The sequence below is a fragment of the Hemiscyllium ocellatum genome, chromosome 20 (genome assembly GCF_020745735.1).
Source record: "Hemiscyllium ocellatum isolate sHemOce1 chromosome 20, sHemOce1.pat.X.cur, whole genome shotgun sequence".
Taxonomy (NCBI): Eukaryota; Metazoa; Chordata; class Chondrichthyes; order Orectolobiformes; family Hemiscylliidae; genus Hemiscyllium; species Hemiscyllium ocellatum.
Window position 1 is genome coordinate 1,004,587 of NC_083420.1, and position 20,916 is coordinate 1,025,502.

A 20,916-nucleotide genomic window follows, 5' to 3' on the forward strand; every position below is an offset into this window, starting at 1 on the left:
TTGACTGATCTTTCAGTGGGAGCATATTTCAGAAACAGTGACCAGAACTCAAATTTTAAGTTAGCTAAGAACAGGATAAGTTAGGACCGTGTGGGAAGGTACTAAGTTGGGGGAGGGCAAATTATGTCAGTATTAGGCAGGTGCTAGGGAGTGTTAATCGAAAAGAACTGTTATCAGGCAAGTCCACATTTGACATTTGGGAATTGTTTAAAGACCTGCTGGGGAGAGTTGAAGACCAGCATGTTCCAGTAAGGAGGAAGGACAATTTTGGCAAGGTAAGGGACCCTTGGATAATGAGGAAGGTTGTGAATTTAGTCAAAAGGAAAAAAGAAGCCTATGTTATGTTTAGGAAGCTAAAATTAGACACAGCCTGTGAGGAATATAAGTAAAGCAGGAAAGTATTCAAGCAGGAAATTAGAAGAGCAAGAAGGGGCCATGAAATGACCTCAGCAGATAGGGTTAAAGATAATCCTAGAGTCTAGATTAAAGTGGTGCTGGAAAAGGGCTTTTGCCCGAAATGTCGATTTTCCTGCTCCTCGGATGCTCCTGGACCTGCTTTGTTTTTCCAGCACCACTCTAACCTCGACTCTGGTTTCCAGCATCTGCAGTCCTCACTTTTGCCTTAAAGATAACCCCAAGATATCCTATAGATAAATCAAATACAAGAGGATAAGTAGGGCGAGGGGGGGTCACTCAAGGATAAAGGAGGGAACTTGCGGTTGAAGGTAGAGGATGTGTTGAGATCCTAAATGAGTACTTTGCATCGGTATTTACCTAGGAGAAGGAGATGGAGGATAGTGAGATTAGTGTGGAGCATGCTAATATGCTAAACCATTTTGAGATCAAGAAAGACATGGTGTTGGATCTCTTGAAGAGCATTAAGATGAATAAGTCTCCAGAACCTCTGAGCAGTGTGGTGCTGGAAAAGCACAGCAGGTTAAACAGCATCTGAGGAGCAAGAGAATCGACGTTTCGGGCAAAAGTCCTTCATCAGATTTCCTGCTTATACCCGAAGCGTCGATTCTCCTGTTCCTCGGATGCTGCCTGACCTGCTGTGCTTTTCCAGCAACACACTCTGTTCTATGATGATTCTATATCTGTGGAATTTGTCGGTCACCCTTCTGATACAGTTACTGAGTGAGATGGTGAATTACTTTAAGTTGATAAATGAAATAATATAAAGTTTTACTATATCAATAAACTATTGATAGATCAATGAAAATTATCAAATGCTATGAGAAAAAGGGAATGTTTCCCATCAGCTTTGATGTGGAGGAGCTGGTGTTGGATTGTGATGGACAAGATTAAATATCACACAACACCAGGTGAGAGTCCATCAGGTTTAATTGGAAGTTCATCAGGTAGCTGGGAGCAGCGATCTGGAAGCTAGCTGGACTATACAATAAACCTGTTGGACCATAGCCTGGTGTGTGATTTTTACCTTTGCCATCTGCTTGACAAAGTTTCCTAATGGTTCTGTGACCGACAGCTGTTACTCCCTCAGCCCCGCCCCCTAACTCAGCCCCGCCCCCTAACTCAGCCCCGCCCCCTCGTTCAGCCCCGCCCCCTAACTCAGCCTCGCCTCTTTACTCAGCCCTGCCCCCTTACTCAGCCCCGCCTCCTCACTAAGCACCGCCCCCTCATTAAGCTCCGCCTTCTTACTCAGCCGCAACCCCTAAACTCAGCACCGCCCCCTCATTCAGCTCCACCTCCTTACTCAGCACCGCCCCCTCATTCACGCTCCGCCTCCTTACTCAGCTCCGCCTCCTTATTCAGACCCGCCCCCTCACTCAGCCCCTCCGCCGCTTCGCCTGCCTTCAGATCCTCTCCGACGTCGGTCCCGCCCCCTCAGTGTCTCCCCCTCCATCCAACCCCACGGACCCGCCCTGCCCTTTGTTGCTGCGTGTGACATCAGGCTGCGCGTTGACGTAGATGGGGGGCGGGGCCTTGGAACGTGTCCATGGTGAGAGGTTGTCGTGCCATAGTGGAGCCGGAGCGGGAGCGGGAGCTGGAGTGTGAGCGGCGGGGGCGGGGTGGCCGGCCCGTGATGGATGTCACGGTGGTGGCTGGATTCCTCCTGCTGTTGGCAGTGGTGGCACTGCTGGTGGTGAGTGTGTGCCACCCGGTGTATTTCCCGGTGTTAGTGCTGAGCCTGTGCCTGGCCGTGCAGGCGCTCAGGTACCCGCCGGTGCCGCCCGAGGTCGCTCAGCAGGTGCTCCGTCCCAATGGCCGCCTGTCGGTGGTCGCTCATCGGGGAGGCGGCTATGATGCCCCGGAGAACACGCTGGGGGCCATCAGGAAGGTGAGTGTCTCACTGACCGCCCGGACTCCCCACCTTCACTTCCAACTCTCCACCACAACTCTCCCTGAGAAACCCCACCCCCACCCCCATCCCCATCCCCAAACCCCCACACACCCCCCCCCACCTCCATCCCCCACCCACACACCCATCCCCCACCCACACACCCCACCCCACAGCCCACACCCCACCCTAAACCCCACACACCCCCCACCCCCACACCACACACACCACACACCCACACACCACACCCCCCCACTCCACACACCACACCCCCCCACTCCACACACCACACCCCCCCACTCCACACACCACACCCCCCACTCCACACACCACACCCCCCCACTCCACACACCACACCCCCCCACTCCACACACCACACCCCCCCACTCCACACACCACACCCCCCCACTCCACACCCCCCCCACACCACACCCCCCCCACACCACACCCCCCACACACCACACCCCCCCACCCCACACCCCCCCCACACCACACCCCCCACACACCACACCCCCCCACCCCACACCCCCCCACCCCCACACCCCCCCACCCCCACACCACACACACCCCCCACCCCCACACCACACCCCCCCCACACCACACACCCCCACTCCACACCCCACACACCCCACAGCCCACACCACGCACACCCCACCCCAAACCCCAACCCCCACACCACACACCCCCCACCCCAAACCCCAACCCCCACACCACACACCCCCCGCCCCAAACCCCCACTCCACAGTCCACACCACCCACAGCCCACACCACCCACACCCATCCCCCCCGCGCACCCATCCCTCCCCCCGCGCACCCATCCCCCCTTCCCCGCCCTCTCCCCACCACCTGCTGTAAATATTTGCTATCAATTCTGTGCCTTACAATTGTGTCCTCCACAATCACCTGATGAAGGAGCGACGCTCTGAAAGCTGGTGCGCTTCCAATTAAACCTGTTGGACTAGAACCTGGTGTTGTGATTTTTTTCACTGTCTATAATGCCACCAATTTTGGTGTTGTCTGCAAACTTACTAATCCTGCCTTCTGTATCTCATCCAAATCATTTATGTAAATGACAACCAAAAGTTGACTCAGAACCAATGCCTGTAAAACCCTCCACCCCATTCAGTCCCCTGCTGTTCAGCCAAGTATGTATCCAATTGGCAAGCTCATCTGAATGCCTAACTTTACGAAATAGTCTGCCATTTGGAACCTTGTCAAAGACTTCACTAAAGTCCAAGTAAACAACATCTACTGCTCTGTCATCATCAATCCTTTTGGTAACTTCCTCAAAAAACTCAAATCAAGTTTGTAAGATATGATTTTCCTCGCACAAAACCATGCTGACTATCCCGAACCAATTTTTGCATCTTTAAATATCTATAAATCCTGTCTTTTATAATCTCCTTCAACAATTTACTTTAACTTTACCAGCTGTACCTTTCACTCACATGGGAGCATCATGCCTCTGAACTCTTCGTAATCACTCTCTTGAAAGCCTCCCACTTGTCAGACATTTCTTTACCTGTGAACAATCTACTTAACTTATTAAAGTTCTTTTCTCATAACAATGAAAAATTCCCTTACTCCAATTAAAATTATTGAATGCCAATCCTTTTCCATAACTGTTTTGAAACTAATAGAATTATGATCGCTAGACCCAAAGTGTTATTCTCGTTTTATTTTAGCTACCTGCCCTGCCTTATTGCCCAAAAGAAGATCAAGTTTTGCTCCTTCTCTTGTTAGGAGCATTCACATCGTGAAGAAGAGAATTTCCTTGAACACGTTTGACAAATTCCTCACCATTCCTTTAATGCTTTGGTAGCCCAGTCAATGTTTGTGGAACTAAAATCCATAGCTACAATCCATTCTAAGGAAGGGTCACTCAACCTAAAACATAAACTGATTTCTCTCAGTAGATGCAGCCAGATCTGCTGAGTCTGTAATAGCAATTTCTATTTTTGTTCCCTATTATTACAACCCTATTATGCTTACATATATCTGAAAGCTCCCTAGATATTTATTTCTCAATTTCTCTCTGACTATTGAGGTGGTGTGCTTTCCTTTCTTATTTCTAATCTCAACCCATATATTTTCAGAAGTTTTTTCAAAAATTCAAATTTTTCAGAAATATTTTCTCCATTTACAGCAGTAATATTTTCTTCAATCAAAACACATTCTCCTCCTTTTTTGCCTCCCTTCCTATCTCTTCTCTAACATCTAAAACCCACAACATTGAGCTGCCAGTCCTGTCCATCCTCTGGCAAAAGTGAGGACTACAGATGCTGGAAATCAGAGTCTCGATTAGAGTGGTGCTGGAAAAGCACAACTGGTCAGGTAGCATCCCAGGAGCAGGGGAATCTTCGTTTCAGACATAAGCCATTGTCTTTTTTCTATGGTTTCAGGAATGTTGTGGGAAAGGGAGTTGAGATGATTGGAGGGGTGTTTGTGGTGCGGTAGCTTGGAGGATGATAAGTAGAGCAAAACCTAGATTATCTGCTGTGAGCCCTTCACTGTTACAAGCAGTGTTAAAATTTTGGTAGATTTGTTCAACTGGTCAGTCACACATGTGTTACTTCAGTTATTTGGTGCTAGTCTTTCCTTGGTTATGTAAACAAGAAACGGTGATGGATGGAGAGTCTTTGAATATTTTTAAAGCAGTGATTGTTTCTTATAGAATCATGCAGCATGAAAACAGACCAATCTGACTAGTCCCATTTACCAGCAGTTAGCCCATATCCCCCTTGACCCTTTCTATCTGTATACACATCCAGATCCCTTTTAAATGTTGTAATAGTACCAGCCTCTGCCACTGGCAGCTCGTTCTGTACATGCACCATCTCGTGTGTGAAAAGGTTATCTTGGCTCCTTTGTAAATCTTTCCCCTCACCTGTTTGCTAGTTTAGGACTCCCTAAACCATAGGAAAAAGACCATGGCTATTCATCCTGGCTTCGTAAGCAGGAGGTTAGGTGGCTAACAGGTTGACAGGAATGTGCATAGAAGGTTACAATCGGGTCAACTGTGATCTTATTAAATGGCAAAATAGGATTGAGAGGCTGAATGGCCTACTCCTGCTTGTTGTTTGTATGTATCTTTCAGTGCTGCTCAATATTGTTATAGAACTGAGAGAAGTCAAAGAGTAATTGACCCATTGTTCCATTTTAAAGAAATATTTAAGGATCTTGAGCCTCCGAAGTGTTTTAACTTAAAACCATTTTGATTATTCTGAATTCAAGATTTACTGCTTTCTTACTCAGGAAATTTTTTTAAAAGTTTTTGTGATTTAACCAAAACCCAACATCACAGAATTGTAATTTTCATCTGTTCCAATGTCAAAAGGCACCCAACCATTGTTCCTGAAAGGAAATGTTACACAGGCTGGCAAACAGCACCATGAAAAATTTGAAATACAAATAAAATTAATGGGTTCTTTTGATTTTTAAATTTCATGTAATCAGTATGTTTCTGGTAGAAACCTTCTGAATCTCCCAGTCTTCAGACATGCAGCGATAACCTGTGTTTGTATAGCACTTTTAATATAGTTAAAAGATCACAAGGTCCTTGTGGACAGAAAATGGCACCTAGCCAAAGGAGATGACAGTTGAACAGATCTTTTTATGTGTGCTAACTGAAAATTTGGTCAGTAATCGAGTTTTAAGGAGTGTCTTGAGAGGTACCACCTTCAGTGGCTTGTTTGGGAGAAACTTGGAAGTGCTTTGTTTACTTTATTACTAAATCTTAATTATTTTACACCTATAAGAAAATATCTACATTGGTTGTTAAGACAGCCACTGAGACTGAGGGCTATGGTATGGGTTTTCAATTGGTTCATAGCAATGAAGCTCTGGAAAATCTCAGATCAGCCTTTGCCTGTGTTGACTTAGTTGATCCTAATTGATGCAGCAGTATAATTCTATGATTACCTTATTCACTGAAGGGAAAAAATACCTGAAGAAGACAGCAAACAGTACTCAATGTGTTTGACTAGTTAGTGAATAAGGAAGAGGATTAGATTTAATTATGTAACTCAGTTAACAACAAGAATGTTAATTTCCATTTATGTTCTTAATTTACACAAACAAACCCCCCAAAGTATGTTATGGATTATGGAGTTGTAATCAAAGAAAATGTACACAGCCAGAGCAAAGGTGACAAAAAGATTGGGGTGGATTTAAATAAAATGAAAACTATTTCTACAATTCCATTTAAAATATTTTTGGGTAAAAAGTTGCTCGAATGCTTATTCTATATTTAAGTCACTGCATTATATCCTCTATTCTATCAAGAGAATGATCAAAATTATCGAGTTTTTCGTGACAACACAATCTGTTATGTAGTGTCAACATTACAATGAGGTGTTCTGTCAAGCCATAGTGCACGTATATAAGTTAATGAATACTTTGAAATGTCCTGTTTTTGCTCCTTGTCTAGGCTGCTGAAAATAATGCTACTGGCGTGGAGCTGGATCTTGAGTTTACTTCAGATGGTTTCCCTATTCTGATGCATGATCGTACTGTGGACCGCACAACTGATGGTATCGGTTCTCTTGATCACTTAACTTTCGAAGACATCCGAAAACTTAATCCGGCAGCCAAGCACAGACTGCAGTATGTAATCAGAATGTACCCCACACTGATTATCGTAGTAAAAGTGCTTTTTCAAATTTATTGCCGTAGAATCTCAAATCAACAAGAACCGCACGACATTCTTTGTGTATTATAATTTCAGAAGTGTTGCAGCCCATTATGCATTGAAAACTGTGCTGCATTTTCTGCAGCTTGATCAATGCATTGTTTGGTTTCTAATTGTATTCTTTGCAGTACCTTTGAATTATAATACTTTGGAGAACTACAGTGGAGTTATCAATGTTTATTTTTGTGGACTCATTCAGTCACAGTCTGATAAGGATGTGAATGTATTGCAATCAATCAGTATCTGCTTTTCAATGACACCATTATAGCTATAGGTCCAAAGGTGTCATCTCACTTTCCAGATAAGGGCTGAGAGAGAACACCTCAATAAGGCTTTCACTCACCTGGGCTTGACATTGTGTGCAGCATAGTTGAATGAAATTTAGACTTGCCTTAAACAGCATCTAGGATCCTTTGAGTGTTCTGGGAGCCTCCTAAGACTGATTCGAGAGCACTATGCTTACAGCTGAGTCACAACACATTTAAAATGCAATTGTCAGATAAAGCTGTCTCAATCTAATCATTGCATCAAAACATAACATTTTACATTCTTGGAGCCTGATTTTAGTGTCTCTGTTTCTTGCTTCTTCCATGATTGTCTTATGTTACATGAAAATGTATAATAATTGTATTCCTGTTTGCTACTCAGTTGTAAGACTAACTATAAAGTGCTATATAAATAGACCAAGTGATAAGTCTGAGTAACAGCAGAGATTTTATTTTTAAACCAAATAATTTAGAAAGAACAAAACAATGGATACTCTAAATCAGAAACAAAAATGGAAATTGCTGGAAAAGCTCAGCAGGCCTGGCAGTCTGTATAAGGGTCACTTGACCCAATATGTTAACTCTGATTTCTCTCCGTAAGTTTTGGTTTCTGTTTTTAAATTATTTGGTTTAAAAAATAAATCAGAAATAAAATTCTGCTACTACTCACAGACTTATCAATTGATCTATTCGTAAACCAATTTCTGTTTTTGTTTCTAATTTTAAAATACCCTTTATTCATTAATTAATTTTAACTGTTTTTCATTGTTTCTTGTTCACGCTTTCATTGTTCAGTTGTGCTGGAAATTACAATCATACAATGTTTAAAAATCATTGCAAATATTAATGCTATTTTCAAAAAAATTGAATTTTTACAATTTTTTCTCTAATTGAACTTAATTTCAATAGTTGTCTTCAGTATCTAAAATGATTTACATTTCTGTTCTATGTAGCAAAAACTTTCCAAATGAGAAAGTCCCAACCTTGGAGGAAGCTATTGTTGAAAGTCTCAAAAACAACATGACCATTTACTTTGATGTCAAAGGTCATGCAATTCAGGTACAATATTTTTTGACTCCTCACACAAACCAGGTATTGAATGAACAATGCCATTGAATATGTGAGGAGCAATGTCAGTTTGATTTAAGATGACCTTGTCCTTGTTAATGCCAATATTAAGTATATTCTGGAGCACCACAAAGTAAATAAGTCTGAACTAAAACATGTGTTTTTAAGTGGATGTTGATAAAGTAATTTATAAGACCACTGTCTTTGTGCCGAACTGTTTCAAAGAACACTTTTACCTTGAAATGTTTTGCAACAAAGGTGTGAAATGCAATTCACGCGTTCATGTGTATCATTTTTTAAATGAATTCCTCTCTTTGAGTTTCACATGACATTGGCACTTTCTAGATGTAGGTTTGCTCGCTGAGCTGGAAGGTTCATTTTCAGACATTTTGTCAACATATTCTGTATCATCTTCAGTGAGCCTCTGGATGAAGCATCGGTGGTGTAGCCCGCTTTCTATTTGTGTTTGGGTTTCCTTGGATTGGTGATGTCACTTCTCATCTCAGAAATGACTGCCAGACTACTCAGACCCCTTGGCATCATGGTAGCCCACAAACCTACCAACACACTAAAACAGCAGCTAATGAACATGAAAGACCCTATATAGACAACAAGCAAAACTAATGTCATTTACAAAATACCTTGCAAGAACTGTGACAAACAGGCAGAAAGCTAGCCACCAGGATACATGAGCATCAATTAGCCACAAAAAGACATGACCCACTCTCACTAGTATCTCACATACAGATGAGAAAGGACACCACTTCGACTGGGACGACACATCCATCCTAGGATAAGCCAAATGGAGTCATGAATGAGAATTCCTAGAAGCGTGGCATTCCAATTGGAACTCTATCAACAAACACATTGTCTTGGATCCCATCTACCACCCCCTAACAAAAAGAATAGGAAATGACATCACCACAGGAAATGACATCACCAATCCAAGAAAACCTAAACACAAATAGAATGCGGGCTATGCCACCTGTCCTTCATCCAGAGGCTCACTTCAGATGTTACCTAGTACCTGAAAATAAACCTTCCAGCTCAGTGAGCAAACCTATGTCCAAAACTTCAACCTGAGCTACAAATCTTCTCAAAAATTGACACTTCCTGTTTAAAAAAATTCACTTCACCCGAATTTTCTGAGACATTCATTCAACCTTTCTTCCACTTTCCTGTTCAAAGTCACCTCTTACATATATTTTTATTTATTCATGGGATATAAAAATCACTTGAACCACCGCAGTCTCTTTCTTTCCGCCTCCACTCAACAAGTTCTCCTCATCCCCGTACCAACTATACCACACCCTTTCATTGCATTTTCTTTGCTGTTCAATTCCATATGATTGTATTTGTGTCATTCCAATCCCAGTGAAGCAAGCGTTTTTAAGGATAATATAAGGGCTGAGTGATTGTTACTAAGGAAAGGCTCCGAGGGGAGTGTTGAAAGTTGACCTAATGGAAATCTGTAAGATTGTGAAAGAGTTGTTGGAGTAGACAGAAAGAAAATGGGTTGTTTATGGAAAAAAATCTAAAACTTGAGGTTATAAATAGAAAGTAGTCACAATTAGATCCAGTGAGAAATTCTTGAGAGATGCCATTATGCCAAGGGTATGGTACTGCATACAAAAGGAGTTGTTCAGATGATACCATAGTCATGTTTAAGATGATGAGAAGCACAAGGAAGAGAGAGAAATAGATGGAAATGCTGATCAGTTGTGATGAAGATTGTTGATATGAACATGTGTCACTGTTGTCTATTTGGATGCGTTGACAAATTGCTGTGTTTGGCTCATGTGCTGGCTTTCCTTTCCATGCGCTTTCGTTTCAAAAATTTCTATTATCGACCTCCCCCTCCATCTTTCTAGTTTATGGGTCATGTCTCAGTGAAATAATTTGTGTTAGCCTCTGTAAACAATGTTGAAGAGGTTCAGCTGCAATTCGTTATCACATATGTCAATCTTGTGACTGCTTCTCTGACATCAAATTAAGAATGACTCTTAGATTTCTGAAGCCGAGCAGCAAGTAGCTCAAAATTAAAAACAGGAAGTGCTGAAGAAATTCAGGTCTGGCACAATCACAGTTGAGAGTTGCAATATGGCACCTCCTCAAAAGTGAAGAGAATTGAAGAAAGTTATGGATTTTATACCATTGAGAAAGCTGGAAGCCATGATATGGAGGTGCTGGTGTTGGACCGAGTTGGACAAAATCAAAAGTCGCGTGACACCAGGTTACAGATCAAAGGATTTATTTGAAAACAGTAGCTTTCAGAGCACTGCTCCTCCGTCAGGTGCTAGCATGATGGAGTAAAGCTCCGAAAGCTAATATTTTCAAGTAAATCCCTTGGACTGTAGCCTGGTGTCATGTGATTTTTGAGAGAGATGGAGAGGAGCAAGTGGAACAAAGGGAATATCAGAGAATGGTTAGACGGTGAGGGAAATCCTAGAACAAAAGGTAGAGAGATGATTATGGTCATAGAGGAGGTTAGCAGCCCTTCGTGACCGATGGGTACCAGGGTGGCTGGAAGGTATCAGTATGGATAATGGTATTTTGATTTAGTAGTGTAAGTTTATGTTCACCTTTTAAAATGTGTTTGTTCTTGGTTTTGTGCCAAGCAAAGGGCTTTTTAAAAATATATTCCTTTTTTGTTTTAGTTTTGAACCCCATCGAAAATCCAGAGGGGGCCTTTATTTAAACCCCACACTGTTCCTGTCCTCAGTGTACTTGATGGGATCAGTAAGAGGAAATTTTATTTTTAGTTAAAATGAGAGAGGCACTTTTCCTATGGATTTTGAAACCTTTCTTGGGATCATTTGATGGGATGTAGCAGAGAGCTTTTTTTAAAGTTTCCTTTGCTTTTGAACAGCCAGGGAAGGTCCCAGAGAGTAGTTGGTGGGGGCGGAATCAAGAGGGGGCTTTTTTTTGTTTGTTCATTGATTTTCGGCTGTCCAGAGTGAAAGGTACTCTCTTTCAGAGTCTAGGAAATTTTCTTTCTGGTTAGATAGGAAACTTTACTCTGTATTTTACCAGTGCTGTCCCCACCCCAAGAGTGTCTCATAGGGGTGGTTTTGGGCTGGGGGAAGGGTGTGGTGTCCTCACATTTTTTGTTTCTATTCTCTCTCTTAAAAGACTAGAGGAGGCTAAAGCATGAATATAGTGTGAATGTTAATAGCAGAATAAAAGTCAGCTTGAACTGAAAGCAGAAAGATGAAAACAAGATATGGACTCTGTCTGTCATAGTGGAGAACAGATGACTTGTTCTGAAGGTATTATCCTCAATGTTGAGTCCAGAAGTTGCTTAAGCAGAAAATGAGGTGTTATTTCTCAAACTCTGTTAGGATTTTTGGAACATTGCAGCAGGCCTAGAACAGAAATGTGAGCATGAGAGAAGGATGATGTATTGAAATAGCAAGTGACTGTTGACAGAGGTGTTTACAAGATAGCCATCTGATCTGTGTTAGACCTCCTTGTGTGCAGGAGGCTGCATTGCAAACAAAGAACTTTGGAAGTTAGATGGGAAGAAGCTGTGGCAGAAAGATCTCTAGAGGCCATGTGGTCATTAACAGTTCTTGAAATAATGGCTTTATGTTTGGTTGTGGGTTCATGGTCAGAGGGAAATGGAGCGAAGTGTCAGAGTTGGCGCTCATTCTCCATGAGCTAAGAATGTAGAAGCCCTTCTTGAGCCATTCAGTGAGTGAACCAGATTATGAAAAGCTCACTTTGACCCTACTCTGGAATATTTTCAATTCTACCATTCCTACATTAGTACCTTTGCTTTTTTAATTCACTCGTGGGACATGGGTGTCACTGGTTGGGCCAGCATTTATTGCTGCCTTGAACTGTTACAGTCCATGTGCTGTAGGTAGACCCACAAAGGTGCTCAGGAGGAAATTCCAGGATTTTGAAATTTCCAAGACAGCGAGTAGGTGGAAAGATAACTTGTAGATGGTTGTGTTACCATGTATTCATGGGTTTTGAAGATGCCTAAGGATTTTTGATTAATTTCTCCAGTGCATCTTGTGGATACAACAAAATTAAAATCCTTATCCATCAGATTGTCATTTCTCAATTCTCGATTGTCTTTCCTGTCAACTTCCATTTTGAATCAGCGCTTTAATCCTGATTTGTCCAAATGGGGCACATGTAATCTCTCCTGCACAAGATCCTGGTTGCTGATTGCTATACTCATTGACCTGAGTACTCTTATTACACTTAAAATTATTGATCATCTTAAACTCTCCACTGATCTTACCTCCACCTCATGTCTGCAGCATCCTGTGGTTTTCCAGGTCTTTCTGCATTCTTCTTTCAAACCTGACCTTCTGTCGATCACTCTTTCATTTCATGATAAGCGAACTTCTGGTTACAGTAGGCCTCCTCTCGGGATCTCTGTCCCGAATGTTTGTGTCTTGGTTTCCCTTCCCTACTTAGAGTGTGATTGTGGTGAGCATTGAGAAGTTTCCATTTTTTAGTTAGATATTTAGATATTTATCAAATGACTTTTAATATGGTGACATGTGCAAAGGCAGTATATGGCCATATTAATATTATAATTGGTTTGTTCTAGATTCTCAGCAATGCTCACTGGGAAGATCACCAGTATATTGACATCAAAGATACTTGCAAACATCCAGAATGCATTTCCATCTATATCAGTGATTTGCATATTCTGATATCTTTATTCCAATGATTTTTTTTCTATCTCTTTTCAGTTACTTGTTTCTTTTTCTTTTTATGTGGATCTACAGTAAATATAATCACATCAGTTGGTTGTTGATTAATCTATGTTTATTGGACAATGCTGTGCACAAATTGGTTGCTGCAGTTGCTCACCTAACAACAGCTCTATCTTAAAAGTATTTCATTATCAAGCAGTCTTTTGGAGGATGCAGAATAGATTTATGGGAATGATACCAGGAATGTGATACTTGAATGATGTGGAAAGATTAGTGAAGCTAGGGCATATTTAAGGTTAAGGGGAGATTTAACTGAGCAAGTTATAGACTAAGGAAAAACAGTTTCCAATTTAAAGTAATTTAAAGTAAAGAACCAAAGGCAAGCTGAGGAGATGTTATTTACTACTCTAGGTTATAATCTGGAATGTACTGTGTGAAAAAAGCTCTGCATGCAGATGTGTCAAATTTCATTGAGTAATTGAATTAATATTTGAAAGTCAATAAAAATGCATGACTTTGGAAAAGGACAGCTGAGTTGGCCTGAGTTTGGATAATTCTTTCACAAAGCTGATGTGGCTCCAATTAACCAAATGGTGTCAGTTAATTTTTGGTTCTTCTGTGATTTGGAGTAGCGAAACAGGAGTAGGACAATTCGTCCCTTGAGTCTGTTTTGCTATGCAGTCTGCTGATCATTGGCTCACTCCATCCATCTGCCATGGCTTTCTATCATTTCATTTCCTTGTCTTACAAAACCTGAAATGACAGCTTAATATGAGATAATGCTGCATCTCTCTCTCTCTCTCTCTCTGTGTGTGTGAAGAAGTATTTCCAACATTTTCTAGAAATGACATTTCACTTTAGAATGACTTTGCTTTTAATTAAACTCTTATTTTCAGCTCCTCAGCTGGAAAAAATGCAGCACTGGAGACTGCAAAATAAGATAAAAGCCTGTGGTGTTAGCAAAGTACCAGCATGAATAGAAGATTGGCTGATTAGCAGGAGGCAGAAAGTAGGGATAAAGGGTTCTTCAGGAAGGCCACCGATAGCTAGTGTTTTCCACCGGTTTTGTAACTGCAACTATTCACGCTGTATGTGAATCTGGACAAAGGAATTGAGGGCATTGTTGATACGTTTGCAGATGATACAAAGATGGAGGGATAGGTAATGTTGAGGAAGGGAGGCTGCAGAAGGATTAGGACAGGCCACCAGTGTGGGCAGAGACGTAACTGGAATGCAGAGTGGTTGTGCACTTTGGTAGGAAGAATACAACTATTTTCTAAACGGGGAATGGCTTTGGAAATCTGAAGCACAAAGGGTTTTGGGAGTCCTGCTACAGGATTCCAGTATGGTTAACATGCAAGTTCACATGGCAGGAAGGCAAATGCAATGTTAGCAATCGTTTTGAAAGGGCGAGAAGATAAGCATGAGTTTGTACTGCTGAGGTTGTGTAAGGTTCTAATCAGACGGCATTGGGAACATTATGAGCCGTTTTGAGCCCCATATCTAAGGAAGGTTGTGTTGGCCTTGGAGGGGTTCCGGAAGAGGTTTACAAGAATGATCCCAAGGGTGAAGGGATTATCATATAGGGAGCAGTTGAGGACTCTGGTTCTGTATCTGATGGAAGTTAGAAGTTGGGCCGTGTATGGGGTCGAGGGGAAGGGGGAGGTCAGACTAATTGAAATGTGCACAATGCTGGTTGGAGTGGGTATGAAGAAGGTGATTCCATGGTGCTATACAAATGGTACTGCGCATAGAGGCCCATTTGGGCCATCTTGTTCACTCTGACCCAAAGGCAGCCTGGTGCCCTTTCTAATCCCGTCTTCCTGCTCACAGCCTATAACCCTGAAGCTCACAGCACTGAAGGTGCAGATCCAGGGACTTTTAAAACTAATGTCGGTCTCTGCCTCCGCCACCAAATCAGATAACGAATTCCAGATACCCACCACCCTCGGTGAAAACGCTTTTCATTATGTCCCCTCTAATCCTTTTGCCATTTAGCTTGAATCTATGGCCCTTAGTTTTTGAACAGTTTTGTCTCTCTTACAGATAGGTTCTGCCTTTCTATAATCTATTTCTACACTTCCTAATTACGTAAACCTCAATCATGTCACCCTCAGCCTTCTCTGTTCCAAGAAAAACAACCCCACCTCTCCAGTCTCTCCTCGTAGCTACAATTCTCCAACCCTGCCAAAATGTAGGTCAATCTGGAGCAGTTATCTCCTTCCTGTAATGTGGTGTCAACAACAGTACACTATACTCTTGTTGTGATCTCACCAGCGTCTTGTACAGTTTCATCATTATATCCCTACTTTTGTATTTTATGCTTCTGCCAATGAAGAGGCATTCTATATGTTTTCTTTAAAACCTTACCTACCTATATTGCTAGCTTTAGTGACCTATGTACTTGCATGCTGAGGTCTCTCCCTTTATCTACCCCCTGAGTATATTTCCATTTTTTTTGTGTATTCTCTTTTACTTTTTGACCTCCCAAATGCATTACCCCACACTCAGCTGAGTCGAATTCCATCTATCACTTGCCTGCCTACTCCACCAAGTCCATCTATATCATTATTTTTGGAATTTACAGCTATCCTCTACTTTATTCACGGTACAGACAGAAGTAGGTCCTGAGATGCTGGAGATCAGAGTCAAGATTAGAGAGGTGCTGGAAAAGCGCAGCAGGTCAGGCAGCATCCGAGAAGCAAGAAAAGTCAATATTTTGGGCAAAGCCTTTCATCAGGAATGAGGAATGATTATTCACTATACAGTTAATTATTGTGTTATCTGCAAGTTTGCCAATTGTACCCTCCATACTCGAGTCCAAGTCATTGATGTACAACCCAAATAGCAGGGGTCCCACCAATGAGCCCTGTGGAAACAGGTTTACAATCGTAAGGACAATTTGACACATTACCCTGTATCTCAGGGGCTTTTACTTTGTTGATCATTCTGCCATGTGGGACCTTGTCAAACGTCTTACTCAAATCCACGCAGATAACATCTACGGTACTATCCTCATCGATCCTCTTTATTACGTCCTCAAAATATTGAATCAATTCTGTAAGACATGACTTTCCTTTAAAAAAGAAATGCTGACTATCCCTGACTAGTCCATGCCTTTCGAAGTGACAGTTTATCCAGTCTCTTGGGATTGATTCTAACAATTTGCCCACCACCCAAGTCAGACTAACTGTCTTATAATTATTTGGCATTTCCTTCATATTGTTTTTAAACACTGTAAGCATGTTTGCATTCCTCTAGTTCTCTCGCATCTCAACGGTTCTAGTGAAGATTAGAAAATAATCCTTACAGCATCTGCTGTTTCCTCCCTAACATTCTTTAACGTTCTGCAGATCAGTTCATCTGGCCCTGTCGACTTATCCACTTTTAAGAATTTTAGCTGCTCTAACACTCCCCCTCTCATGATCATTTTGTCCAATATTTCACACTGCTCCTTTTAGGTACATATACACATATTGAGATATCCGTATCAACGCTTTCTTTTGTGAATAGAGATTAAAAAATTAATTTAAAATTCTTCCCATATCCTCTGCACCTTCATGCAAATTCCCTTCATCTTTGTTTTTCCTTAACTGTCCTTTTGCTGTTTATATATTGGTAAAACATCATTGGGTTTTCCTTTATCTTGCTTGCTAATTTTTTTCCACCCCCTCTCTTTGATTTTCTTGTGTTTTTTTTTAAACTTGATTCCTGTACTTTCTGTACTCCCTCAGGCTATCTGCAGTGTTGACATTTTGTGACTATTAAACTTGCTTTTTCTATTTAATCTTCCCCTGTATTTTTCTAGTCATCCTTTGGAAATTTGGCAGTACCATTTTTATATTTGGAGGGGGCATGTGTGTTTTATGCTCTAAAGGTCTAACATTTTCGTGTCTCCCACTGGTTTAATACTGAATTATCCTTCAGCTGTTCTGTCCAGTTCACCTCAGCCAAATCACTTCTTAGTTTTGTAAAACTTGTCTTTCCCCAGTTTAAAACTGATTTATATCTGTCCTTTACCACAGTAATAATAAATCTAACCAAATTATGGTCACTGATCCTGACATGGTCACCCACTTAACTATCTTCCTTTCCCAAAACTAAATCCAGAGTTATGTGTCCTCTCTTTGAGCAGGATGTGGAGGCACCGGTGTTGGACTGGGGTAGAAAAAGTCAGCAGTCTCATGACATCAAGTTATAGCCCAATAGTTTTATTTGAAATCACAAGCTTTCAGAGCACTGCTCCTTTGTCAGGTAAATTGGAGAGAAGCACACAAACATCGAATCTCTGCCTATAAATTCCATGCCTTTGTTTTTCTCTACTTCACCTGCTGAAGGAACAGTGCTCTGAAAGTCTATGATTTCAAATAAACCTGTTGGACTATAACTTGGTGTTGTGTAACTTTTGACTTTCTTTTTTGGCACGTCATCTACTGTTTTGAAAAAAAATTCCTGGACACACTATGTGGATTTTTCACCCTCCATGCCCCTTAGTGTTTGAAATCCAGTAGATATTGAAATATTAAGTCACCTACTATTATTTCCCTCTCGTTCCTATAGGCAGAAATTTGTCTACATGTGTTTTTCTATCTCTTTCTCACTATTTTGGGGGTCTATACTATACTTACAGTATTGTGACTGCTTTTATTTCCTAAACTTAACCCATCAAGCCTCATTTCCTAACCCACCTAGGAGACTGTGAGTTTTGCAGATGCTGGAGATCAGAGTTGTGTGTATTGCTGGAAAGGCACAGCAGGTCAGGCAGCATCCGAGGAGCAGGAAAATCGAGCCCTTCATCAGGACAGGTCACCTCCGATGAAGGGCTCCGGCGCAAAACCTCGATTTTCCTGCTCCTCGGATGCTGCCTGACCTGCTGTGCTTTTCCAGCAACACTCTTAACTGTTAATCCATCTACGGGTAAAAAATGAGGTCTGCAGATGCTGGAGATCACAGTTGAAAATGCGTTGCTGGTTAAAGCACAGCAGGTCAGGCAGCATCCAAGGAATAGGAAATTCGACGTTTCGGGCATAAGCCCTTCATCAGGAATGAGGAGAGGGTGGCAGGCAGGTTAAGATAAAAGGTAGGGAGGAGGGACTTGGGGGAGGGGCGATGGAGATGTGATAGGTGGAAGGAGGTCAAGGTGAGGGTGATAGGCCGGAGTGGGGTGGGGGCGGAGAGGTTAGGAAGAATCCTGAGCTGGGGTAGGGCTGATTGCAGGGACTGTAGGTAGCAACGCATGGCTGCAAGAGTGGAGCGGAGGATCCGGAGGGAGGTTTGATGCTGGAGGCTTCGGATTTGTTGTAGGTACAGGTTGTCCTGGTTGGGTCCAAATTTTGTTGATTGGAGTGTAGTTCGGAGTCCGTGTGGGATCAGTCGGTTCCGTAGGCAGGTGCTGAGGAAGGAGATGTGGCTGTGGTAACGAGTCTGTTTGAGAACGTGGCTGAAGAGTTTCTGTGCAGAGGAGATGACCTGGGGGGTGCAGTGAGAGAGACTCACTGAAATCCTTGTAGAGGGAGGAAGAGAGCTTCTTCAAGGAAGGCATCCTTGCAAGAGGATTCGCAGAAGGTTAAAATCTTCGGGTAAAAAATGAGGTCTGCAGATGCTGGAGATCACAGTTGAAAATGTGTTGCTGGTTAAAGCACAGCAGGTCAGGCAGCTTCCGGCACCTTTCCCTGCAACCGCAGGAAATGTAAAACTTGCGCCCACACCTCCTCCCTCACATCCCTCCAAGGCCCCAAGGGATCCTTCCATATCCGCCACAAGTTCACCTGTACCTCCACACACATCATCTATTGCATCTGCTGCACCCGATGTGGCCTCCTCTACATTGGGGAGACGGGCCGCTTACTTGCGGAACGCTTCAGAGAACACCTCAGAGACGCCCAGACCAACCAACCCAACCACCCCATGGCTCAACACTTTAACTCTCCCTCCCACTCCACCGAGGACATGCAGGTCCTTGGACTCCTCCATTGCCAGACCATAACAACATGACGGTTGGAGGAAGAACACCTCATCTTCCGCTTGGGAACCCTCCAACCACAAGGGATGAACTCGGATTTCTCCAGTTTCCTCATTTCCCCTCCCCCCACCTTGTCTCAGTCGGTTCCCTCAACTCAGCACCGCCCTCCTAACCTGCAATCTTCTTCCTAACCTCTCCGCCCCCACCCCACTCCGGCCTATCACCCTCACCTTGACCTCCTTCCACCTATCACATCTCCATCGCCCCTCCTCCCTACCTTTTATCTTAACCTGCCTGCCACCCTCTCCTCATTCCTGATGAAGGGCTTATGCCCGAAACGTCGAATTTCCTATTCCTTGGATGCTGCCTGACCTGCTGTGCTTTAGCCAGCAACACATTTTCAACTGTTAATCCATCTAGTATATCATCCTTTCTCACAACAGTAGTTGATTCTTTAACCAATACTGCAATACCCCCCTTTTTCTTTGTCACCCACTCTATCCTGCTTGAAAATTCAATGTCCAGGGATATGTTCTGTGTTCTATAAAGAGCTGCCAGTTGTTCCCCTCTTTTAGCCTAGTTTCCATTATAGCAATGATATTGTGCGTCTAAGCGTCTGTCTGTGCACTTAATTCATCTGTCTTGTTTGTAATTACCCTTGCATTGAGATATAGGCTGCTCAACCCTGTCAATTTCCTTTAGACACTTTTTAATTGTCATTTCTTTTGGCTGTCAAAGTTGCTGACTACATCACTAACTAATGTTCTACCTCCTATTTTCTGATCTGAATCTGACCCAGCTAAGCATGCACTTGGGTTCCCAACCCCAGCCATCCAATAAAGCCTCACCAATGGAAGTACCCGTGAGGGTATTTGACCCAGATCTGCCCATGAGGCTTGTACAGGCCCCTCCTTCCCAGAAATGGGTGGCACAGTGGTTAGCACTGCTGCCTCACAGCGCCAGAGGCCTGGGTTCAATTCCCGCCTCAGGTGACTGACTGTGTGGAGTTTGCACATTCTCCCCGTGTCTGCGTGGGTTTCCTCCGGGTGCTCCGGTTTCCTCCCACAGTCCAAAGATGTGCAGGTTAGGTGAATTGGCTATGATAAATTGCCTGTAGTGTTAGGTAGGGGGTAAATGTAGGAGTATGGGTGGGTTGTGCTTCGGCGGGTCGATGTGGACTTGTTGGGCCGAAGGGCCTGTTTCCACACTGTAATGTAATCTAATCTAATCAAATGGTCCCAGTGCCTCCGGAACCTAAACCATTCTCTGCTACATCATTTCTGATCTATCATTCATCTAATCTTTCCTTTTATTTCTGTTCTCATTAACATGTGACAGTGAGAGAAATCCTGACATTACTGTATTTGAGGTCCTGCATTTTAATCTCCTATATTTGCTTTCAGGTCCTCACCACTTTGTTTACCTATGCTGTTGGTATCTTATGTATGCCAGGACCACTTTGTAGAATGTCCTGAAACTGCTGTACATCTCTCTGCCTCTATGACTATGACTGTATGCTCCATGACATCCCTGACCTGATACCACGGAGGCGACATACTATTGTGGATTATACTATTGTGGATTCATGTCTGTGTCTACAAAAGTACTTGACTGTACCCCTTAGTATTGAATCCCTTATCACTTTGACATGCTGCTCATTTCTCCCCCTCCTGTTTCTGTGCAGCAGAACCACCATGGTGCCATGACCTAACTGACGCTGCTTTGCCCTGAGAGATCATCCCTCCCACAAAAGTATCAAAAGTGGTATCTGTTTGATAGGCGAATGACCACAGGTGACTCCGGCACTTGCTGAGCTGTTGTCATCTGATGGTTGCCCATTCCGTTTCTGTACCTTGCTGAACATGTTATCCATGACATTCTCAGCATTGCAGTAAGTCCACTTGCAACTCCAGCTCCAAAAAACAATAAGTCAGTAGCTGCAGTTCGAC

General features: G+C 42.8%; 1 protein-coding gene across 2 annotated transcripts in view; it reads left to right on the forward strand.

The window, feature by feature from the left end:
• Positions 1-205: 205 nt before the first annotated feature.
• gde1 (glycerophosphodiester phosphodiesterase 1) overlaps positions 206-20,916 on the forward strand; it is a 38,045-nt gene continuing 17,334 nt past the window's right edge. The window contains exons 1-3 of one of the 2 annotated variants that reach the window (XM_060840091.1): positions 206-275; positions 6,732-6,907; positions 8,212-8,317. In XM_060840091.1, coding sequence (XP_060696074.1) covers positions 6,801-6,907; positions 8,212-8,317 — 213 coding nt within the window. In that variant the 5' untranslated portion in view covers positions 206-275; positions 6,732-6,800. Of the gene's footprint in view, positions 276-1,954; positions 2,303-6,731; positions 6,908-8,211; positions 8,318-20,916 lie in introns of those variants that run through there. The other variant, XM_060840090.1, reaches the window with a different exon arrangement.